This window comes from Sus scrofa, chromosome 3 (genome assembly GCF_054392235.1).
Source record: "Sus scrofa isolate SSC_HxYL_T2T_F1_AM1 chromosome 3, Sscrofa_HxYL_maternal_Yorkshire_Landrace_v2.0, whole genome shotgun sequence".
In the NCBI taxonomy this organism is placed as follows: domain Eukaryota; kingdom Metazoa; phylum Chordata; class Mammalia; order Artiodactyla; family Suidae; genus Sus; species Sus scrofa.
The window spans coordinates 69,506,066-69,529,799 of NC_139385.1; the positions used below are offsets into that span (position 1 = coordinate 69,506,066).

General features: G+C 44.8%; 1 protein-coding gene and 1 long non-coding RNA gene across 7 annotated transcripts in view; one reads left to right on the top strand and one right to left on the bottom strand.

Annotated features, from left to right (window-relative positions):
- RPIA (ribose 5-phosphate isomerase A) overlaps positions 1-2,310 on the bottom strand; it is a 31,099-nt gene extending 28,789 nt beyond the window's left edge. For 4 of the 5 annotated variants that reach the window (XR_014839307.1, XR_014839308.1, XR_014839309.1 and 1 more), the window contains exon 1: positions 1,998-2,310. Coding sequence is in view for 2 of the 5 variants with exons in the window: in XM_085015314.1 (XP_084871440.1) it covers positions 1,998-2,270 (273 nt within the window). In the remaining 3 variants the exon portion in view is untranslated. 5 annotated transcript variants of the gene reach the window in all.
- Positions 2,311-2,460: 150 nt separating this feature from the next.
- On the top strand, positions 2,461-18,566 carry LOC102164763 (uncharacterized). Of its 2 annotated transcripts, none has more exons than XR_014841503.1 (5): positions 2,461-2,568; positions 3,397-3,849; positions 3,981-4,166; positions 8,258-8,359; positions 16,568-18,566. It is a non-coding gene; the product is annotated as an uncharacterized LOC102164763 (long non-coding RNA). The 2 variants fall into 2 exon arrangements; XR_014841504.1 differs by having other exon boundaries at positions 3,397-3,817.
- The last annotated feature ends 5,168 nt before the right edge of the window (positions 18,567-23,734 follow it).

The window sequence follows — 23,734 nt, forward strand, 5'->3', positions numbered from 1 at the left end:
CAATCTAAGGAAAGTCTGCCCACAGTGGAAAATAAGACTCTGACCCCCCCCCAAATGATTACCTGCAATTAACTTCCCCTTTCTCCCTTAAAAAACTTTCCTGGCCAAGCAGAAACTTGGGACTTGGTTCTGGGAGTCCTCCTCCCCAGGTTGCCAGCATCCAGAACAAAACAACCCTTTCTTTACAACCAACACTTGTCTTTCCAGGGGTCAGCAGCCAAGCCTGAGTTGGGTAATGAGTACATAATTTCAAGACACGAAGTGCTAGAGGAAAACTTGGCCTTAGATGAAAAAAAGGATATCCTCTGGTGAGGGCAGCTAAACCTTGACAATTAGGTACATGATTATACTCAATAAATGAAAGGCTTTGAATTAAATTATCTTGTTTGCAAAATATTCGGGACCAGCCTGCCCTCCTCCCTCCTTTAGCCACATTTCTGGCCACGACATCAACTGCTTGACACACTCAACAAATACCAAGCACAGGAATGAAGTGAATGAATCAATGTTGAAGACAGAACATACAAAATTCAAGTAATACTGGCATCTCAGGAAAGAAGTTTGCAAAGGAAAGTGAGTGTAACTGAGACTGCCCCCAAACGACCAGTAAAGCTCTCCCCAGGATCGCCTGGAACTTCGGGGAATGTGGCTGGAATCCAGTGTTGTGGGGCTCTGGCCTGAGGAGGGGACTTGCAAATTTTTATTTAACCAAATACATAATAACAAAACTACAGTCAGAGAGATACATGCTACCAAATGGTAATGTAAACAGGTTAATAAGAAATCTAATATATGGAACTTTCCTATCCATATAGACTTCATTTATCCATTACCACTCACTTTATCCAGGCATTTCGAAATTTCAGCTTATGGTCCCCATTTTGCAGCTGAGGCACTGAAACCCAAAAGCAGAACCAGGTTACACATTTCACATTATCTCTGTGAACTCCCACAGAAAATCCTATTGCTAACCAGATTATTACACCATAACAGGGTGGCCGTGGGAGTGGTGGAAGGGCACTAGAACAGGAGCCACTGGGTTTGGGTCCTGTAAGTTCCTTGGTCATTCCTCCTACAGGGCAGGCCCCTCCCATTTAGCCAGGCTGTGGGAGGATGGAACATCTAGGCAAAATAATCTTGTACACTAAAGCATTATCAAATGCAAAGAATAAAGAACCATCATTAGAGAAAAGGGAATCTGATACCTCTTTCCAAGAAGCAGAAAAGACAAAAAGCCAATAAAGCCAAGGAAACTCCACCTAAGGATAGAGATACTCCACTTGCCTCTGGGCTCCCGAAGTCTTATAATTAAGATAATTAACCTCATTGTTGACAGCAAATCCACTTAGGTTAAAAGACTCCACCAAGAGAACCACACCCGCCACTTAGCAAACAAGTGGGGCCATGACCTCACCAAGAAACAGCTAAACATCTCCACACTCCCGCCCTAAAGAACAGGGTCCTCTAGGCTTTCAAGTGTCCACTCGGGCCCTGTCAAAGGGAGGAAGTTTAAAGCCCCGAGTTTCCCCTTATGCTCGGTCTCCACTTCCCTCCCGCGAGTACATTCAGGAACAAGGGCGCACCGAGTCAAGCTCCTCCTTCGGGTAAAATTTCAAAACACCTTTCAAGTCAGCTCCCCATCTACTTCCCAGGGCGGTGAAGAGAAATGACGACCTCTCCATCTGACAAGGAAGCCACAGGTTAAGTCCCTCCTAAATCCACTCCAAACATCAGACACCATCAGCCTCCACTTTGCAAACAGTTATCTGCCCTGGCAAGGAGTTCTTTCAATAGCTCAACTTTTACGGGACTTGCCCACAAATGATTCCACATCTAAAAAGCCTTTAAACAGATGTAAACCCGGGTAAAGTGCGCACCCTCTGCCCTCTCCCGAAACCCCCGCTGTGCCAGGAACTAGTCGCGCCCGACAGTGCCCAGAACGCTCAGCAGGAGCCCTTCAGGCCAAGCACAGACGCCCCATGCCCCGAGCTGCTTACCCTCACGTGGTTCTCCACGGCCGCGCGGCCCGCCAGCTTCTTGGCCTCCTCGGCCTTGGACATCGTGGAGGGGGCCGGGCAGACGCTGTTAGCGTCCCCACTGTTGGTACTAGTGCTGCCAACGCCGAACTGCGCGCGTCCTGGAGGCTGCACGTGCGAACCCAAGACGCCCCAGCTGTTCCCGCCTCCGCCAGAGGCCGCGCCCCCAGCCCGCCCGGGCAGCGGGGCCAGGACCCGCCCGTAGAGGGTGCTGAAGGGCCCGGGGCGCTGCATCCCGCCGCCTCGCTCCAGCCTCCACCACAGACCCGCCCCCGGCTCCACCGGAAGTCTGATAGCATACGTACTAGATCCGCGTCGCTGCGGCGCAGGCCTTGCTGGGAAATGTGGTTCTACGGCTTCGGCGGCCGGAAGCCGCGCCCCAGCCTGGACCACCGGCCCCACAATGCTCCGCGACCGGGTGCGCAAATCTCGGGCGACAGGCTTTGCGCGACTTGTACCGCCCGTGTAGCCGAGTTTGGGTCATTCTTTCAGGGTTTTTTTGTTTGTCCGCGCATCTGAGAAGTGGGTGTAGGTATGACCCTGTTGTTTTTTCCAGAAGTAAGAACGTGGCCGTGGACGAGGCTGGAGGCAGTCGCACTTCTGGAGACCTCATTTCGGGAGTGCCTTCTCTAGACTGGCTCCACAGGGAAACGCACCTGGGGGCTCCTGACTCCCGTTTTAGTCCATCCTTAGACCCCGCAGGCCCGGGACTACAAGTTTCGGACTCCCAGACTTAGATGTTATGCATATGGATGGCAAGGTTTCCTCCAGATAGAGCCCTAGCCTCGCAGATAACATGCGACCCGCAGAAACCCCGCAGTCCTTCTTGACTTAAAAAGGACTTCCACTTTTCTAGTTTCTCCTCTACCTGTAAAGTGTCTTGATGTAGGTGAAAAGAAGGAAAAAAAGACTACACGCACAATGTAAGAGCAGTGAATTTCAGTTTTATTCTGGGATGTTACTAGGGACTATAGCCTGGGAAATAATCTCTCAGCTCTTTGGAACTCTACAAGAGATAGAGGAGGAGCCAGTATGTATATGAATTTTTGGTCTATGAAATGTAGTCAAGCATACATCTTGACTACTTACCATCAAAAAAACCCAGGTAGTTCAAGTTAATGATTTTAGTGCTTTCCCAAGTATGGGAGGATGCAGGAATCTAGCGTCATTGAAATTCTTCCTTAGATACATATCTTTGTCTAGGGGCCATGTATCCAAAACACAGAAGGCTTCATCCAGTTTTTCTCTACCCTGAATTCCGCTTAGGGTGAACTGTTAGTGGGGCAACTGCAGAGTTGAGGCTTAACCTTTTGTGTAACTGGGTGATAAATGAGATTCTTCGTCCTGTTCTTACTTACAGAGAGCATGGTAAAGATGGAAGAACTCTTTGTTGTTGTTGTTGTTATCTGAGCTGGAGCTGCAGCAATGATGGATCCTTTAACCCACTGCATCTGGCCAGGGATCAAACCCATGCCTCTGCAGCAACCCAAGCTGCCACAGTCAGCTTCACCTGCCACATCACAGCGGGAACTCTAGGGTGGAAGGATTTTTTTTCTTTTCTTTTTAGGGCTGCACCTGCAGCATATGTAAGTTACCAGGCCAGGGGTCTAATCAGAGCTCAGCTGCCCGTCTACACTGATGCCTATGCAGCAACATGGATTCGCGCCTCATCTGCACCCTATACCACAGCTCTCACTGAGCGAGGCCAGGAATTGAACCCACGTCCTCATGGATATTAGTCAGGTTCTTAATCTGAAGAACCACAACAGGACCTCTGTGGGGTGAGAGAATTCTTTCTGTCCCTATTTTATAGGTAAGAAAGCTTTTTCTGACTCCATTCATATTGACTACTTGGAGGTCTATAAAAAGAACTAGCCTTTGTGCTGCTCCTCCATGTTGGTGGAATCCCTTGTCTACTATGACCTTATTTCCAAACCATTTCAGGTCTTCTCCCTCTTCTGTGTGCAAAGCACCAGTAATAAGCCACTGTCATCACCCTGGTGACCTGGGCTTCCTTTGCCATGCCTCCTGAAGCTGTCAGCCCTTGGACCATGTGCAAGGAAAATCAAAATGGAGTGGGCATTAGTAAGAGAGCTCTCCAAAATGGAGCCAGGAGGCCACTGGGACAAGGTGAGTTATGCACTTATAAGCTAACCACTTTCTGGAATTTCCCATTGTGGCTCAGGTTAAGAACCCCATAGTGTCCGTGAGGATGCAGGTTTGATCCCTGGCTTCGCTCAGTGGTTCAAGGATCCAGTGCTGCCACAAGCTGCAGCATAGGTCGCAGATGCAGCTGGGATCCCATGTTGTTATAGCTGTGGCTTAGGCCTGCAGCTACAACTCCGATTCAGCCCCTAGCCTGGGAAGTTCCATATGAAGCAGGTGCAGCCATAAGAAAGAAGAAAAAGAAAATTAGCTGACCATTTTCTGTCTTAAAGTACACATTCAGGACATCTGCCAGAAATTCTGGATACTTACTCAACCCTTACCATAAGTCCTGACAGCCTATCTGCTTATTGAGACCCTTACCCTAAAATGACTCATGACAGCTTATTTAAGGACAAATATTTCCTTACCTGCATCAGAGTCAAGTACAATTTTTTGTTGTTGTTTTCTTTTTAGAGCTGCACCCAGGACATATGGAGATTCCCAGGCTAGGGGTCAAATCAGAGCCATAGCCACCAGCCTATACCACCAGCCACCAGCAGCGCCAGAGCCAAGCTACATCTGCAGCCTAAGCCACAGCTTGTGGCAGTGCCAGATCCTTTAACCCACTAAGCAAGGCCAGGGATCAAACCCACATCCTCATGGGTACTAGTTGGGTGCTTAACCTGCTGAGCCACAAGGGGAACTCCTCAAGTACAGTTTGGCTAGACAACTTTAACAACCTTGTGGCTTTTGTCTGTATTATCTCCTGGCTCTTTCTCTTCTCCATAACAATTTCAATTTTACCTGAATCTGTGTCTCTTGAGTTGCAATTCTTAAGCCCCTAAATAAAGCTTCTGTTTGCAGCCCCAGTAGTGATCCCATTACAGTCACTCATCAGTAGTTCAACAGCCTCCACCTTGACCTGCAGAAGGAAAAGTTATTTGAGGTAGTATTTGAATCCTGCTCTTTAGGCACAATTTGGAAATCAGCTCAAAGTTCTAGCTACAATGCAGAAAAAAAAAAATGTAGAGCCTCGCTACAGTTATTCTCTGCACATTTGAGGGCCTCCGTAGTCAAATTTGTGGCCCCTTCTGCATCCTTTTGGAAGCAGTCTCTCTCCAATTCAAGTTTCTCCATCAGAAGTTTACTGGAGTTAGGAGTTCACATGGTGTCTCAGCGGCATGAATCTGACTAGTATCCATGAGGGTGCAGGTTCAATCCCTGGCCTTCCTCAATGTGAGCTGTGGTGTAGTTCTCAGATGTGACTCAGATCTGGCATTGCTGTGGCTGTTGTGTAAACCAGCAGCTGCAGCTCCGATTCAACCGCTAGCTTGGGAACTTCCATATGCCTTAGGTTTGGCCCTAAAAACAAGACAAAAAAAAAAATTACTGGAGCAAAAGTTAGTGATCCAGCACCTGTCTCTATTCAGCCTTAAACAGCATCAGCCTAAAATACCAGGTAGATGGCTCCCCAAAACAGAAGGATTTGTGTCCCACTTCAAAAAGGAAGCAAGAAAGAAGAAAATACTGTGTTCTGGAGTTCCCTGGTGACCCTGTGTGTAAGGCTGGGGTCACTGCTGTGGCACAGAAAGAAAGTAAATATTAGAATAACATGTTTTTGGAGTTTCTGCTGTGGTGCAGCAGGTTAAGGATCCAGCATTGTCTCTGCAGTAGCAGTGCTATTCACAATAGCCAAGATGTGGAAACAACCCAAATGTCCATCAATAGATAAATGAGTTAACCAGTTGTGATTCATATACACAATGGAGTACTACTCAGCCACAAAAAAGAAGAAAAAAGAAATTGTGATAAAGCAATGGACCAAGATAACTCCATCCCAGATGTTTCTCTCACATCTCTGGAGCTGTTTATTATGGATGAAGCACACTGAGAACTATGGATGCTGTGCACCACATCCCTGCTATCTTTTACACTGGCTGTTTCCTTGCTAATTTCCCTGACTTGAGGCCCAGGCAGAGCTTAGAGGGGAGGGGCTTCTGGTACAGATGGCTGGGCCTGGGTGTCATTACACATGCACTGGGTTAAACAGGATCCGAGCAGACCTACAGTCAGCCACCTTTGTTCTCCCCATTAGAAAAGCAGAACACATCTTAAACACCATTTAGAGTGGCCTGACACACGTTCTATTAATGAGAAAGGAAGCTGTAGGAAATGAACATTGTTTTTATTATTACAGGGAGAATAAAAGCCAAACAAGTTGCTCACTTTCTGAGCCTGTTTTTCTTAAGCTGATTTGAAAGTCCAGGCTTTTGCAGACTTTGATTTTTTTTCTAAATTATAATCTAAATATTGGGTTTGTGAGTCAAATGTATAATGGCACATATCCACCATTATAGATCATGCAGAGTATTTGCACTACCCTAAAAATCCTCTATGCTCTTTTCATCTCCCCTTCCTCCCCAGCCCCTGCAACCACTAATCTTTCTACTGTCTCCATGGTTTTGCCTTTCCCAGGATGTCAAATAGTTGAAATCATATACTGTGTAGCCATTTCAGATTGGCTTCTTTCACTTAGGAATATGCATTTGTTTCCTCCATATCTTTTCATTGGTTTGTTAGCTTGTTGCTTTTTATTTTTTGTTTATTTTGTCTTTTTAGGGCCGCACTCACAGCCTACGAAGGTTCCCAGGCTAGAAGTCAAATTGGAGCTACATCTGCTGGGCTACGCCACAGCCAGAGCAACTTGGGATCCGAGCCATGTCTACGACCTACACCACAGCTCACAGCAAACCAGAGTTCATGGCAACGCCAGATATTTAACCCACTGATCGAGGCCAGGGACTGAACCCGAAACCTCAGAGTTCCTAATCAGATTCATTTCCTCCGCACCACAACAGGAACTCGGCTTGTTGCTTTTTAGCACTCAGTAATATTCCATTTTATAGATGTACCACAGTTTTTCCATTTGCCTATTGAAGAACATCTTAGCTGCTTTGAGGTTTTAGGAATCATGAGTAAAGTTGCTATAAACATCCAAGTGCCGATTCCTGTGTTTTCAGCTTCTTTGGGTAAAAGTCAAAGTGATTTCTGAATTATATGGTAAGAAGTTTAGGTTGGTTTTTTTTTTTTTTTTTTTTTGTCTTTTTAGGGGCACACCTGCAGTATATGGAGATTCCCAGGCTAGGGATCGAATAGGAGCTGCAGCTGCCGGCCTATACCACAGCCATAGCAACTCAGGATCCAGGCTGAGTCTGTGACCTATACCACAGCTCATGGCAACACCAGATCCCTGACCCACTGATCGAGGGAAGGGATCAAACTCACATCCTCATGGATGCTAGTTGGATTCATTTCCACTGCACCAAAATGGGAACTCCTAACTATATTTTCTTAAAGCAGTTTTCTGATTCCTTCTTTGCCGTTTTCTAATCTTTGGGGGGGTAGCATAGTTCAGTTCGTGCAAGATCATATCTGGACCAGACTGCTTGAATCCAAACCCAGCTCTACTGCATTATGTGCTCTGTGACCTTCGTTTCCCTGAGCCATGACAGGAGCTCCAGAAGTTTAGTTTTGTAAGAAAATGTGAAACTGTCTTCCAAAGTGGCCATATACTACTTTCATCCCCACTAGCAAAGTGGATGCTCTGCATCCTTGTCAGCATTTGGTGTTTTCAGTGTTCTGGGTTTCTTTTTGTTTTTGTTGTTGTTGTTGTTGTTGTTGTTGTTGCTATTTCTTGGGCCGCTCCTGCGGCATATGGAGGTTCCCAGGCTAGGGGTTGAATCGGAGCTGTAGCCTCCGGCCTACGCCAGAGCCACAGCAACTCGGGATCCGAGCCGCGTCTGCAACCTACACCACAGCTCACGGCAACGCCGGATCGTTAACCCACTGAGCAAGGGCAGGGACCGAACCTGCAACCTCATGGTTCCTAGTCGGATTCGTTAACCACTGCGCCACGACGGGAACTCCAAGGGTTTCTGCCATTCTAATAGGTGAATAGTGGTCTCTCATTGTTGTTTTAATTTGCTTTTCTCTGTTGACATATGTTGTGGAGGATCTTTTCACATGCTTATCTGCCATCTGCATATTTTTTTGGTTTGATTTTGATTTCAAAGGACGTGATGATAAACCAGTCTCAGTCCGGGCTTCTCTTGGTTCGCTCCAGCCTTGGATGGGCTTTTCCCCTCACATCCCAAGATGACTACCGGAAGTTTCAGGTATGTGGTTGAGCACATCCCTCAGCTTTACATTGCTCAGGCAAATTTAGGGACATGCCCACTCAGAATAATTGTGGAGCAGGATGTGGGGATTGATTTTGTTCAGTATGAGTCTAGTTTAGGAGCTAGAGTTATCTTCCTCTGAAGCCCATGGCCTGTGGAGAGGAGTGGAATAAAAATTAGGGTGGAAGGTGGATAAACAACAAGGTCCTCTCATATATCCAGGGAACTGTATTCAGTAGCCTGTGATCATAATGGAAAAAAAGTATGAAAAAATGTGTATATATGTATAACTAAATTGCTTTGCTGTACAGCAGAAATTAACACAACATTGTAAATCAACTATACTTTTTTTCAATTTATTCAACTATACTTCAATAAAATAACTTTTTTTTAGAAATTAGGGAGTTCCCTGGTGGCTCAGCAGGTTAAGGATCCAACAACACTGCTGTGGCACAAGTTTGATCCCTTGCCCAGGGATGTCCATATGCCCTTGGTGTGGCAAAAAAAATTAAAATTAAATTTAAAATAAAATTAGGAGTTCCTGTTGTAGCACAGTAGGTTAAGAACCTGAAACAGTGTCTGTGAGGATGCTGATTTGATCCCTGGCCTTTGATGGGTGGGTTAAAGATCCAGCATTGCCTCAAGCTGTGGCATAGTTCACAGATATAGCCTACATCTGGTGTTGCCGTGGCTATGGTATAGGCCTGCAGCTGCAGCTCTGATTTGACCTCTAACCTGGGAACTTCCATATGTTACACATGTGGCACTAAAAAGAAAATAAAAGTGAATTAATAAATAAATAGTAAAAAATTCTAGTAGAAGAAAGAAATAGATGCTAGGAAGTAGAAAACAGCATATGCATAGGAGTGTTAAGACTCAGTCTTTTGCTTTGTATTCATTGTGCTTAGGCTTTATTGTATTTATGTTTTCATAGTTCACTGTTCTGAATTCTTTTTGGAAACAGGTGCAGTTATAAATACATTAGGCAATCAGGAGTTCCCCTTGTGGCACAGCAGAAATGAATCCAACTAGTAATCATGAGGTTGTGGGTTCGATCCCTCTCTCAGTGGGTCGGGGATCCAGTGTTGCCATGAACTGTGGTGTAGATTGCAGATGTGTCACAGAACCTGCATTGCTGTGGCTGTGGCGTTGGCTGGCAGCTGTAGCTCCAGTTGTACCCCTAGCCTGGGAAACTCCATATGCTACAGGTGCAGCCCTAAAAAGCAAAGCAAAAAAAAAAAAAAAAGTAAATAAATAAATACATTAAGCAAGCAATCAAATATTGAAATGAGTTGGCATCTCTTGTACACACAGCTACCTTTGGTCAGTGTCAGGAACACGATCAGTGAGGGAGCAACATGGCAAATGGGAAAAAATAGCTGGAATTATCTATAGCTACAAAAAATTTTTGGAGTTCCCATTGGCAGCTGTAGCTCCAAGTCGATCCCTAGCCTGGGAACCTCCATATGCCATGGGTGCAGCCCTAAAAAAAAAAAAAAAAAATTCATAGCCAATTTCCATTCTGGATATTTTACACAAAACATCAACAAGGAAAAGTTGGTTTGCAATGCTATTCAAATGAAATACTATCATAGATCAACTTTAGGGATGTCTCTATTTCCCTGAAGATGATTTAAGCAACCAATAAACAAGAACCACTGCAGTGAATGAATGAACAGATTCTAAGCCAGGGTTGTAGGAATCGTTCTCTCTCTCTCTCACTATATCCCCGTAATCACTTTCTACTTATACATCCTATCCCCTTGATAACTCTCAAACCCAGCCACTTTCTGTCCAGCAGGACCTCCTCAGTCCCAGCATGTACCAATTCTAGATTAATGCAACAGCTCCATAGCTTCTCTCCCTCCCCTCCCCCTTTCCTCCCTCTTCCCCTTCTCATCTTCCTGCCTAGTTGCAACTCCCTTCCACAGCTGTTAGAGCAATTTTTTTTTTCTTTTTTTTTGCCGCACCTTCGGCATATGGAAGTTCCGGGGCCAGGGATTGAACGTGCACCACAGATGAGACCTATGCCACAACTCCAGCAACACTAGATCCTTAACCCACTATGCCACAAGGAGAACTCCAGAGAAATGCTTAAAAAAATCTGATTTTGTTATTCCTGTTTAAATCATGATGACACCCCACTGCTTTCAGGATCTGTTAGAAAATTCCTAACCAGGTAGGCAGGGGCTTACTTCCCAGGAGCTGACCCTGACCTTTCCCTCAGCATCCTCCTCCCCACTGCCTAAACACCAATCATAGTCCACCAGCAGTTTCCCACTGCACCATGTTCTGCCATGTCCTCATGCCTTTGCTAGTGCTGGTGCCTCAGCCTAGAATGTTCTCCATATAACCCCTCCGTCCTGCCACTCCCATACACGCCCCCTCCTTTATCCGCATCTGACTAACTTCTCAAGGTCTAAGACCCAGCTCAGCCTCACTTCCTGAATAAATTTACCACCCTACTTTTCACACTGATATTTATATACTTGTCCACTAGAGGGCAAGCTCTTTGATTCAGAGCCTAGAGCCTGCATCTTTTCTGTGTCCTCAGAGCTTGCTTTATATAGGCACAACGTAGGGGCTCAGTATGCGGTTATTGGATGGGTGAATGGATGGATTGGATGATGAATGGACAAAATCAGCATGTTAAGATTTCAATATAACCCAGAAATTGTATAATTGCTTACAGTTTATCAAAATATGATCTAATAGGCATTCCTGTCAAGGCTCAGGGAAACGAATCTGACTAGCATCCATGAGGACTCAGGTTTAATCCCTGGCCTCACTCAGTGGGTTAAGGATCCAGCATTGCCATGAGCTGTGGAGGAGGTTGCAGATTCAACTTGGATCTGTTGTTGCTGTGGCTATGGCATAGGCCAGTGGCTGCAGCTCCAATTCGACCCCCAGCCTGGGAACATCCATATGCCTCAGGTGTGGCCATAAAACAAAAAAATTAAAAAAAATTGAATTAGAATGCACAATAGATAAATATAGATAAACAACAAAGACCTACTATGTAGCACAGGGAGCAATATTCAATATCTTGTAATAACCTATAATGGAAAAGAGTGTGAAAAAGAATATATATATATAATATATATAACTAAATCACTTTGCTGTGCACTTGAAACACTGTAAATCAACTCTACTTCAATATTTAAAAAAAACAACTGAGTTAGAAGAATCCAGGGGAGTTCCCGTCATGGCACAGTGGTTAACAAATCCTACTAGGAACCATGAGGTTGCAGGTTCTATCCCTGGCCTTGCTCAGGGGGTTAAGGATCTGGTGTTGCTGTGAGCTGTGGTGTAGGTCGCAGACACTGCTCGGATCCTGAGTTGCTGTGGCTGTGGCTGTGGTGTAGGCCGGAGGCTACAGCTCTGATTAGACCCCTAGCCTGGGAACCTCCATATGCCGCGGGAGTGGATCTAGAAAAAGGCAAAGAGACAAAAAAAAGAGAAGAAGAAAAATCCATTTTTAGTCCTGTCCTTGTCACTAACAGATAGGGGCTGCCTGCGTTTCTCAGTTTATGGCCCCTCCCTACATCAATGCAACATCTTCCTTTTGTGGTCACGTTTCCTGCTACTCACTCTGATCTCCTCCTCCCCTTCCCCTTTTTTAGCTACACCCATGGCATTTGGAAGTTCCCTGGCCAGAGATTGAGTCCCAGCTGCAGCTTCAACCTACACCACAGCTGCGGCAACACTGGATCCTTAACCCACTGCACCAGGCCTTGAATGGAACCTGCAGCCCAAGCCACCACAGAGACAGTGCTGGGTCCTTAACCCACTGCACCACAGAGGGCAATCCTTCTCCACTCTTATTAGGAACCTTGTGATCACAACTGAATGATCCAGGGTAATGCCCCTCTCAAGAACCTTAATTTAATTACGTCTGCAAAATCCCTCTTGTGATACAAAGTGACATTCACAGGTTCCAAATACAAGGATGGGGACATCTTTGAGGGGCTGTTATTCAGCCCACCACAAATAACCATAAGAAAACAACAAATGTAAACCTAAACCTCACACTTTTATAAGACAACTGAAAGGAAAACCCCCTTTTCCTCTCTGCTCTAATATTACTCTCAATACTTCGCTCTGGATGCCACGTATGCAGGGTTTTTTCCCCACACTGACCAATTCTCTGATTCTATGCAGACACCAGCTCCGTGTCTTACAATTGAATTCAATACTAACATTACCTGGAGTTAGTGCAGACCCCACAGGTTAAAAGCTCGGTTCCACAAGCAGCTTCCACTTCAGATGGCAATTCAAAGTTCCAGGTTATCATCTGGGCTGTGTGCTGACTGGCTGTAATTTGGAGGTTACCAGAGTTCCTGTTGTGACTCAGCAGTAAGGAACCCAACAAGTAACTATGAGGATTCGGGTTCGATCCTTGGCCTCAATCAGTGGGTTAAGGATCCGGTGTTGCTATGAGCTGTGGTGTAGGTTGCAGATGTGGCTCAGATCCCGTGTGGCTGTGGCTGTGGCATAGACTGGCAGCTGCATCTCCCATTTGACCCCTAGCCTGGGAACTTCCATGTGTCACAGGTACAGCCCTAAAAACAACCAAACAAATAAATAAACAAACGAAAAAAACCCAGCTAAAATAAAAATGGGTGATAGAAGTTCCTCTGGTGGCCTAATGGTTAAGGATCCAGTGTTGTCACTGCTGTGGCTTGGGTCACTGCTATGGTGCAGGTTGGACTCCTGGCCTGGGAACCTCCACTTGCCGAGAGCACAGCCAAAAGAGTCATGATGTCAAATGATGGTGAGGATTCTGATTAAGCAGCATTGTCGGTCTCATAAATAACATCATCAGTGTCATAAGTAACACCGTCAAATGACATTAGAGAGAGAGCAAGAGGGTTAGTGATTGCCAAAGTTTAGAAGTGGGAGGGAGGGTTGTGGGTGTGTGTAATGTAAGTAATTGACTCTTAGTTTGGGGGGTTTAAAATGTGGCGGACATTAAGCTTTTGATTGTTGAGGCATGTACTTCAAAGACGTTCACCTCAAACAAACACACTGCTTGTTACACAACCAGATAAAGAACCAGGCTGCTCCACGCAAGAAGTTCCCCTTTTAGAAAGTCCTGGTTGACCTAGATAACGTGATCGTTTGAAGTGAGCGACCCTGTTTTTCCCTTCCCTTTAATTCCCAGAAGAGTGAACCTGAGAAACCCTAGGCACCCCATCCTTGACCCCAATAAAGGTAAAACTCCAGGTTCACACACAATCTCTCTCTCTACCCGGGACCTTACTGTGTAGCCCCAGGCATGCAGTGTAGCCTCCAGGACTTTTGGGTAATAAACCTTGTGCTTTCCATGTTCCCTGACGATGGTTGATGTGTCTTGTGATCACAATAAGAACCACAAGGGCCAGTCTAGCTACAACATTGGCTCCAAAAGCGGAGACACATGTAGTACAGTCCAGGCATTTCCAACCCATAGTGTTATTACCCGTGGGTTGAGATATATCTAAAACAGTGTAACTTTAAGGAGTATTTGTAGTGATGGAATAGTTCTGTCTCTTGATTGCAGTAGTGGTTACATGAATTTATATGTGATAAAATAAAAAGTGCAGGAGTTCCTGTTGTGGCTGAGCAGGTTAAGAAACCTACTAGTATCCGTGAGGATATGGGTTTGATCCCTGGCCTCACTCTGTGGGTTAAGGATCTGGTCTTGCCCTGAGCTGTGGTGTAGGTCGCAGATGAGGCTTGGATCTGTTATGGCTGTGGCTGTGGTGTAGGCCAGCAGCTGCAGCTCTGATTCAACCCCTAGCCTGGGAACTTCCATATGCCTCAGGTGTGGCCTTAAAAAGATGAAAAAGAAAGAAAGAAAGAAAGAAAGAGAGAGAGAGAGAGAGAGAGAGAGGGAGAGAGAGAGAGAGAAAGAAAGAAAGAAAGAAAGAAAGAAAGAAAGAAAGAAAGAAAGAAAGAAAGAAAGGAAGGAAGGAAGGAAGGAAGGAAGGAAGGAAGGAAGGAAGAAAGAAATGAACTTTTGGCAAAATGTAGCTTAACAGCCTCAGTTCATGCTTTGGACAATTGAATTCAGAAAGAATTGTCCCATACCCTGTATTTTCTTGTTCAATCTCAGAGAATACACTTCCCTGTGCTATATAGTAGGTCCTAGGTCCTCGTTGGTTATCTATTTTTTATGTAGCAGTATGTTCTAAATCAATTCTTTATTCTTTCCATTCCATTATACAGTTTCTATAGGATAAGTTAAAATAGATATGTTGTATATATCAATCATATATACACACACACACACACACATATATATATATATATATATATATATATATATATATATATATTTTTTTTTTGCTTTTTAGGGCTGCACCTGCGGCATATGGAGATTCCCAGGCTATGGATCCAGTCAGAGCTACCGCTGCCGCCTATGCCACAGCCACAGCAACACAGGATCAGAGTCATGTCTGCCACCTACACTACAGCTCACGGCAACGCCAGATCCTTAACCCACTTAGTGAGGCCAGGGATCGAACCAGCAACCTCATGGTTCCTAGTTGGATTCGTTTCCACTACGCCACGACGGGAACTCCTAGTTTTAGTTTTCTCTTCCTTTGTCCTTTTATGTGATTTCTTTCTTCTTATAAAGGAAGTCACAAATAATTTGAAAATATTTTTTGTCAAGTTTCTCTATTTTGATAGTTAGAAATATAGTCACAGCATAGGGACTCTGCCAGCCTTTATCTTTTATAATACTTTCTATGCCCAAAAAAATTTGCCAGAGAATTGTGGTTTACCAGGAAGCAGTGCTAAGAGTTACCACCAGGTGGCAGACCATCCTCTCTATGGAAGGATCAATTTGGTTACCAGAGGTGAAGGTCAGTGGCTATATTTAGGTTATGAAGTCTTTCTCTGCTTTCTGCTGTGAAGAGTTTCTGAAACAACCCAATTTCTCCAGATTTTTTTGGCCTGAGGTTTTGAATATGATCCAGTCGTGTACTCAGTTAAACTTGGTTCAACAGTATATCAAATATTTATCTGTTGTGGCTCAGCGGGTTAAGTACCTGGCTAGTATCCAGGAGGATGAGGGTTCGATCCCTGGAGTCACTCAGTGGGTTAATGATCTGGCATTGCTGCAGTGCAGCACAGGTCACAAATGTGGCTGGGACCCACTGTTGCTATGGCTGTGATAGGCTGGGAACTTCCATATGTCATAGATTCAACCATAAAAAGGAAGGAAAAAAAAAAAACTGCTCGACCACAGATAGTCTTTAGCAATACTGCCTTCTACCCAACACACACACATAACACCCCTCTACAGCCAGGGAGTGTGTAAATTACACAGCTCATCTTTTACTATATAGGGTATTTGGTTAAGCATTTTAAGAGCAACCACCAAATATGTGCTAAAAATAAGTTAGCAGGGTTGTGCAGAAATTAGGAGGATGGGCCCAGAAAACTGTCACTTGGATGTGTAACCCTGCGAACAAAGAGCAACAGTGGAGTAGATGAAGAGGAAATGGGGCCTCAGCATGGAGCCCAGCCAGTTACATCAGAGCATAGCCCCTAAGTCAATAATGGATATGCTGCCGTGACTGTGCCACATTTGCCAGGTAAATAAGGCTCAGGGCTCCGTGGACAACTGCCCCTGTGGCTAGTGTGTTTGATCTGGCAGGGAACCAGGGCGGGAGCAGAGACAGGCAGCTCATGACAATGACTCACAGGGCCTGAGAATGGCAGCACCTGGGGAAGAAAGATTCAACTTCTCCTCCAACCTCAGGAGGGTGCGCTCATTTCCTGTGTCACACTTAGGCTCTGAGGAAACAGATAAAGATGTTTATAAAGATGAACCTTTCCTAATGTACTCTTTGGTTAGCCTGAGGTAAGGTTTAGTATAAGAAACGAAAGATGAATGACCGAATTTTCCTCTTTTTTCTAACAGACCACCGTCACTTTCAGCACAGTCCTAATTGATAACGCCCTATCCTGATACTTTTACCCTTGTGTTTGGTCCCCAATGTATTTGCGAGATGTCTCCCTCACTCAACTGCAAGCAAGAGTGGCAGAGCCTGGCTTTCTACCTGCCCAGTAATTTATAGTCCAGAGGGTTTGATGAATGAGTGAGTTGAGTGAGTGATTGTATTGTGGTCCAGGATTCTATCTGTGTTTTTACCTTTGTGCTGCTACCAGAGACACCTTCTTTTTTTTTTTTTTTTTTTTTTTTTGCTGCAGCTGCCGGCTCACACCCCAGCCCCAGCAATGCCACATCCGAGCTGTGTCTGCAACCTACACCACAGCTCATAACAACGCTGGATCCTTTAACCCACTGAGTGAGGCCAGGGATCGAACCTGCATCCTCATGGATACTAGTCAGATTCGTTTCCGCTGTGCCACAATGGGAACTCCTAAGGATGGAGCCTTCTTAATAAAAACAAAACTGGATACTAGACCAAGAATCTCCTTGTGAACTGCAGGCAGCTGGACCCTGAGGTTGCACCCTTGTTCAGACCCTCTGGGTTTGTTTGTTTTTTTCTCAGCTTTCCCAGCTGTGTACAAACTCTTCCTTTTATACCTTCTATTATAACTGAAACAGCTAGAACATACAATCCCTACCTCAAAAAGGACTCTTTAAAATTTTTTTATTTTTTATTTTTATTTATTTATTTTTTTTGCTTTCTAGGGCCACACCCACAGCATATGGAGGTTCCCAGGCTAGGGGTCAATTGGAGCTGTAGCTGCTGGCCTACACCACAGCCACAGCAACATGAGATCCAAGCCTCGTCTGTGATCTACACCACCGTTCACGGCAACGCCAGATCCTTAACCCACTGAGCAAGGCCAGGGATCAAACCCGAATCCTCATGGATACTAGTCAGGTTTGTTAACCGCTGAGCCATGATGGGAGCTCCAAGAAGGATTCTTTTCTTTTGCGAAAGCAACAACAACAACAATAAGCCCAACAAGTAGATTTCTACTTGTTAGTAGTTGTTTTTTCTAGGATTGGTTGACCTAATGATACTCATAATGAAAAGTCTACTGTAAATTCTTCAATGACGTTAAATATCTTTGTATTTCATGAAAGATGCTATTTCTACATTTATTGGACTGTTATATATATGTGTGTGATACCTTGTTTATTCAGCCTACAGGCAAAAACTTAGTGATTATGTGGGTTTTGAGAAGTCTGGCAATAATTCCTCAGTCTCATGATTGGGATAGAAAATGCTAAGAAAGAAGAGGTACCTTAGGTGCAAGTACAGACTGTCCTAAAATTCAGGAGCCCCAATTCATAGCAGATCTCAGAAAAATAAGGGACTTTCCCCCTCTTGATCTCTTTCTTCCTCAGTATCAGTTCTGAATCTAGAAAGATGTTCCTTCAGAATCCCCCAAAGAAATATGCATGGTACAAGTAATTAAGACTTGGGTTAGAACACATTTTTGTTATGGTAATACTTTTAGGCTCAGTCATGAGGGGTGAAGGTGTGATCCATTGTATTCTAAAGTAGTTGAATGCTTGGTTTAGTTCCAAGATGGACCCGTTTATAACAATTTGTGTGTGTGTGTGTGTTTTTTAGGGCCGCGCCTGTGGCATATGGAAGTTCCTAGGCCAGGGGTCGAATCAAAGCTACAGCTGCTGGCCTACGCCGAGGCACAGCAACTCAGGATCCAAGCCGCATCTGTGACCTACACCACAGCTCATGGCAATGCCAGATCCTTAACTTACTGAGTGAGGCCAGGAATCCAACCCGCATCCTTATGGATCCCAGTGGGATTCATTAACCGCTGAGCAGTTAAAGGAACTCCCTAACAAATTTTTAAAAAACATAATGGCATTCAAAAGAAAGTGATGCTGGAGTTCCCGCTGTGGCTCAGTAGGTTAAAAATCCAACTGCAGCAGCTCGGATCACTGTGGAGGCATGGGTTCGATCCCTGTTTCAACACAGTGGTTAAGGATCTGGCATCACTGCAGCTGGGGCATAGGTAACAGCTCTGGCTCGGATTCCATCCCAGACCTGGGAACTTCCATATGCTGTGGATGCAGCCATAAAAAGAAAAGAAAAGACAAGAGAAATTGATTAGGGTTGTAATTGTGCAACGTGATAAATATAATAAACACCGTTTATGTTATATAGGAAACTTGTTAAGAGAGAAAACCCGAGTTTCCATCACAAGTAAAAAAAGTTTTGTCTCTTTAATTTTGTATCTCTATGAAATGCAGATATTCACTTAACTTATTGTGGTCATCATTTCATAATGTATGTAAGTCTAGTTATTATACTGCTCACCTTAAACTTAACATAGTACTTTATGTCAATTATCTCTCAATAAAGCTAGAGGAAAAAAGTGATGTTCTGAGCTGTAGGGTTTGTACATCAAGACAGTATTTTACTAGGTAGATGCTCAGAAATATTTGCACAACAACTTTTCCATTCTAAACTGGACCACTCCCACCTACAAAGACCTGAAGATGAGCGGCATGGGTGAATAATGTTGATTTTACAAAGTGTATATACATTACCCCTGCCACTTCTCCGGCTTTAACCTCACCATGGCTTTCTACAGTCCATAATGAGACCATTTTGTGTTAGATGATGTGAGATTTAAGTGGTCCCAAGCTCCTTAATCCTCTCTATATACATTGTAAACAGTCAGAATTAGATACGTTAACATTTCACAATGGACAATGATGCCTGAGCTAGTTTATTTTTATTTTTTTCTTTGTAGGATGCCAGATCCTTAACCCACTGAGCAAGGCCAGGAATCCAACCCACAGCCTCATGGTTACTAGTTGGATTCGTTTCCACTAGCTTCCCCTGAGCTAGTTTATTGTGTGAAATAAACAAGCAGTTTGGGTGATTAGTCATCAGGCAATATTCAGTAACAGAGGCCTGACTTCCAAAAGATTTCTAGCACTGCCATCTTTGAAGAGGAAAGATTGAAAAAAAGAGAGAAGGGAAAGATTTCAGAATAGGAAAAGAGAAGTGAAATTTCGAGAATATTTAGTATGAACCATAAGATCTCCATCAACCCCAAAATAGTTTTTTGTTGTTGTTTTCTTTTTCTTTCTCTCTCTCTCTTTTTTTTTTTTTTTTTTTTGGCTTTTAGGGCCATACCGCAGCACATGGAAATTCCCAGGCTGGGGGCAAATCAGAGCTGTAGCTGCCGGCCTGCACCACAGCCACAGCCACAGAAACTTAAGATCCGAGATGTGTTTTTGACCTACACCACAGCTCATGTCAACGCCAGATCCTTAACCCACTGAGCATAGCCAGGGATCAAACCAATGTCTCATGGATGCTAGTTGGGTTCGTTAACCACTGAGTGATGACAGGAACTCCCCAGAATAATTTTAATGAATCTGAGGATGAGAGTCTAGGTAGTTCTAACCACATTGGTATGACTAAAAACATTCTTTGTCCCGATTTGGACCCATAGAGCATCACTTAGTCTCACTGGCCATGTACCATTTATTTATTCCCATTGTACTTTGGCATTCCCAAATCTCCTATCATGCTCTGAACATCAAGCTATCAAATGTTGTCATTGTCTTATTCTATTGTCTGGTAGACACTTAACTTATTTTGCATTTCCATGTTGTCTTTCTGTTGAGTCATGTTTGTTGTTGTTGTTTTTGCTTTTTTGTCTGTACCCATGACATATGGAAGTCCCCAAGCCAGGGACTGAATCTGAGCCACAGCTGTGACCTACACCACAGCCGCATCAGTGCCAGATCCTTAACCCACTGTGCCGAGGGTAGAACCAGTGCCTCCACAGAGACAAGCCAGGTCATTAACCTACATGCCGAAGCAGGAAGTCCTGCTATTGAGTTTTAAATAATTAAACTTAAAGCTTTTAGTGTTTGAAGAATGAAGACATTCTTTGGAAAAAGAACTTGACAAAACCACAAAATGTCATGCAAACCAAAACTGGTTTGATGGGTTTAAGAGAATCATTTGGTCTACTTTGTTTTTTGTTTTTGTTTTTGTTGGCCTTTTAGGGCCGCACCCATGGCATATAGAGGTTCCCAGGCTGGGGGTCGAATCTGAGCTCAGCTGCCGGCCTATGCCACAGCCACATCAACACCAGATCTGAGCTGTGTCTGTGACCTACATCACAGCTCACAGCAACGCTGGGTCCTTAGCCCACTGAGCAAAGCCAGGGATCAAACCCAAAACCTCGTGGTTCCTGGTCGGATTCGTTTCCACTACACCACAATGAGAACCCCAGTTCTGTCTACTTTGTACACTATCTTGGCTGTACCTGATTTAAGAGTTTGGTTGGGGTCTGGCCCCATGGATGTCAGATGGCAGAGAGGAGCAAGAAGCCTGAGAAGTGTCACTGCAAATGACCCAGGAGCCTGGCAGAGTGCGCCCAACTCCACATCACACTGGGGTGTGATGGCTAATTTCATGGGCCAACTTGGTTATGCCATCGTATCCAGTTTTTTTGTCAAACACCACTCTAGATGTCACAATGAATTTTTGATGAAATTCATATTTAAATCTTGGAGTAACGTTGAGTGAAGCAGACTACCCCCCCCTAATATGGGTGGGCCGTATCCAGTCAGCTGAAGGCCTTAAGAGAAAAGACTGAGGTCTCCAAAGGAAGAAGGAGTTTGACCACCAAACTGCCTTTGGACTTGAGATGGCTATATTGAATCTTCCCGGGGTCTCCAACCTGCCACACTGACCTGCAAATTTCACACTAGTCCCCCAAATCACATGAACCAATTCCTTAAAATAACCCTCCCTGTCTCTCTCCTTCTGTCTCTTTCCCCCTCTTTACACACAGGCCCTGTCTCTCTGGAGAACCCTGCCTAATACAGGAGGCAAGCCTCCCCCAGGTCCACTATTCCCCTTACACACATCCAACATGCTGGCGTGTTTTATGCCCTGAGAAGGGGGAAGGTACAACACAAAGCAGAAAACTAGGCCCTGGGGGGCCTGCAGCTCTCTTAGGAGCAATCCCTCTGAATGGGTTTCCCTGCTGACCAGAGAGGAGACGAGCATGGCGAAGGGTCATCCAGAAGTTCTCCGTGAACGAGGGCAGGCAGCAAGTGGACAAGGAAGAGCAGCGGCAGCCTGAAGAGTGGGGTCTAAGCACAGTTCCTCTGGCCTTTTTGTTCCCCTAATAGAGAGAAAAAGGAGCTTAACTAGAACCCGCAACTGGGCAAGCCTAGAGGACCTTGGGACTAGGCCTGTGAGCATCCTGGGACTATTTCCAGGGGAGAATTTCTAGAAACCCAAGACTTTCTGTTGGAGTAACTGAGCATTGATGTTCTTTTAAATATCACCATCAATGGAACTTTATTTTAAATTCGCTTGTTAGAGGGATTTGAACATGTGAGTTTTATTTGCCTAATACCAATTTTTTTTCTTTTTAGAGCTGTACCTGCTGCACATGGAAGTTCCCAGGCTAGGGGATGAATCGGCTACAGCTGCCAGCCTATGCCACAGACACAGCAATGTGGGATCCGAGCCACATCCGTGACCTGTGCTGCAACTTGCGGCATCTAGATCCTTTACCCACTGAGCGAGGCCAGGGATTGAACTCAAATCCTCATGGATACTAGTAGGGTTCTTAACCTGCTGAGCCACAGTGGGAACGCCTGATACTAAATTGATTGGCTAATATTCTTGTGCAGATAAAGAAGCTGCCAACAAATTCACGGTTGTGGGATTAGCTAGAAAAATGGAATCAGTTTCCCAGCCATATACTCCCCATTTTTTTCTCTTCCCCTGGATTAAGCAGAATAAAACCAATTTCTTGATGGAAGATCCCTTTCAGTAAGTTAAGGATCCGGCATTGCCAGAAACTGCTGTCTAGGTCACAGACACAGCGCAGATCCAGAGTTGCTATAGCTGTGGTGTAGGCCAGCAGCCACGGTTCCAATTCAAACCCTAGCCTGGGAATTTCCTATGCAGCCCTGCAAAGAAAAAAAAAGATGCTATTCCTATTACTCCCCAGATTTTTGTTCTTTTTACTTGCAGAACAAATATCTCAGTGTGATATGAGAAGCCCTTTGAAACCTGCCCCCTGCTCTATAGCCATATCTCCCACAATTTCCGTTTTTGTTTTTTCTTTTTAGGGCCACACCCCTGGCATATGTAAGTTTCCAGGGTCGAACTGGAGCTGCAGCTGCTGGCCTATGTCACAGCCACAGCAGCGTGGGATGGAGGGTGCCACGTCTGCCACCTACACCACAGCTCATGGCAATGCCAGATCCTTAACCCACTGAGTGAGGTCAGGGATCAAACCCGAGTCCTCATGCATACTGGTCAGATTGGTTTCTGCTGCGCCACGACAGAACTCCACAATTTCTGTTCAGTGATGTGATTCTACATTCTCCAGTCCTGGAACCCAGCAAGTCCATGCCCACCTTTTGCTCGTGAAAGAAGGATTTATCTGGATTGTTATCACAACAAAGGCCCATGTACAAAGGTCCTGTCCTAGTATGTGTGCACAAAGGGCCTTTGGTATTTAAAAAAGAAATGAGTAAGGCTACCAGCTCCATTGAGCCTCTTACAGCTCTGAGTAAACTCATATGAACTAAGACCCAGTTGTAAGAACTGGGGTTTACATCCAACTGGCTTTTTTGAAAGCTCCTGCCTTGTTGGTTTGGGTTATTTATATGCTTTGGTTTTGCAGAGGACCAAGTAGCATTTCCTCTTTTAACCATCAGAGAAAAGAAAAAAAAAAAAAGTTTTGGTATTGCCAGAGGCTGAGAAATACACCCAAATACCTGCAACATGATGTGATACAGTCAGGGTTGGACTAGAGTGGAGCAGATGCTCAAGATGCTCTTTCATGTGATAAGGTTGCTACCTTGAAAAGTTCCCTTTCAAAGGGAAGAGTCTCTCATCTTCAAAGATCCCTTACGTGGGGGTTATCTCTGCTCCTCCCTGCTGAGCTGCCTATTGCTAGTTACCTGGTACACATTCAAGTTCATGAGGTGCTTGGGCTTTTAACTTTTTTTTTTTTTCCTTTCTTTTCTTTTCTTTTTTTTTTTTTCTAGGGCTGCTTGTGCAGTATATGGAAGTTCCCAGGCCAGGGGTTGAATCGGAGCTGCAGCTGCCAACCGGCACCACAGCCACAGCAACATAGGATCTGAGCCTCATCTTTGACTTACACCACAGCTCACAGCAACACTGGATCCTTAACCCACTGAGCAAGGCCAAGGATTGATCCTGAATTCTCATGGACATCATTCGAGTTCATTACCGCTGAGCCACAATGGGAGCTCTGGGCCTTTTAACTTAAAAAAGCAATTCTGGGAGTTCCCATCGTGGCTCAGAGGTTAACGAAGCTGACTAGAAACCATGAGGTTGCGGGTTCGATCCCTGACCTTGCTCAGAGGGTTAAGGATCTGGCGTTGCCGTGAGCTGTGGTGTAGGTTGC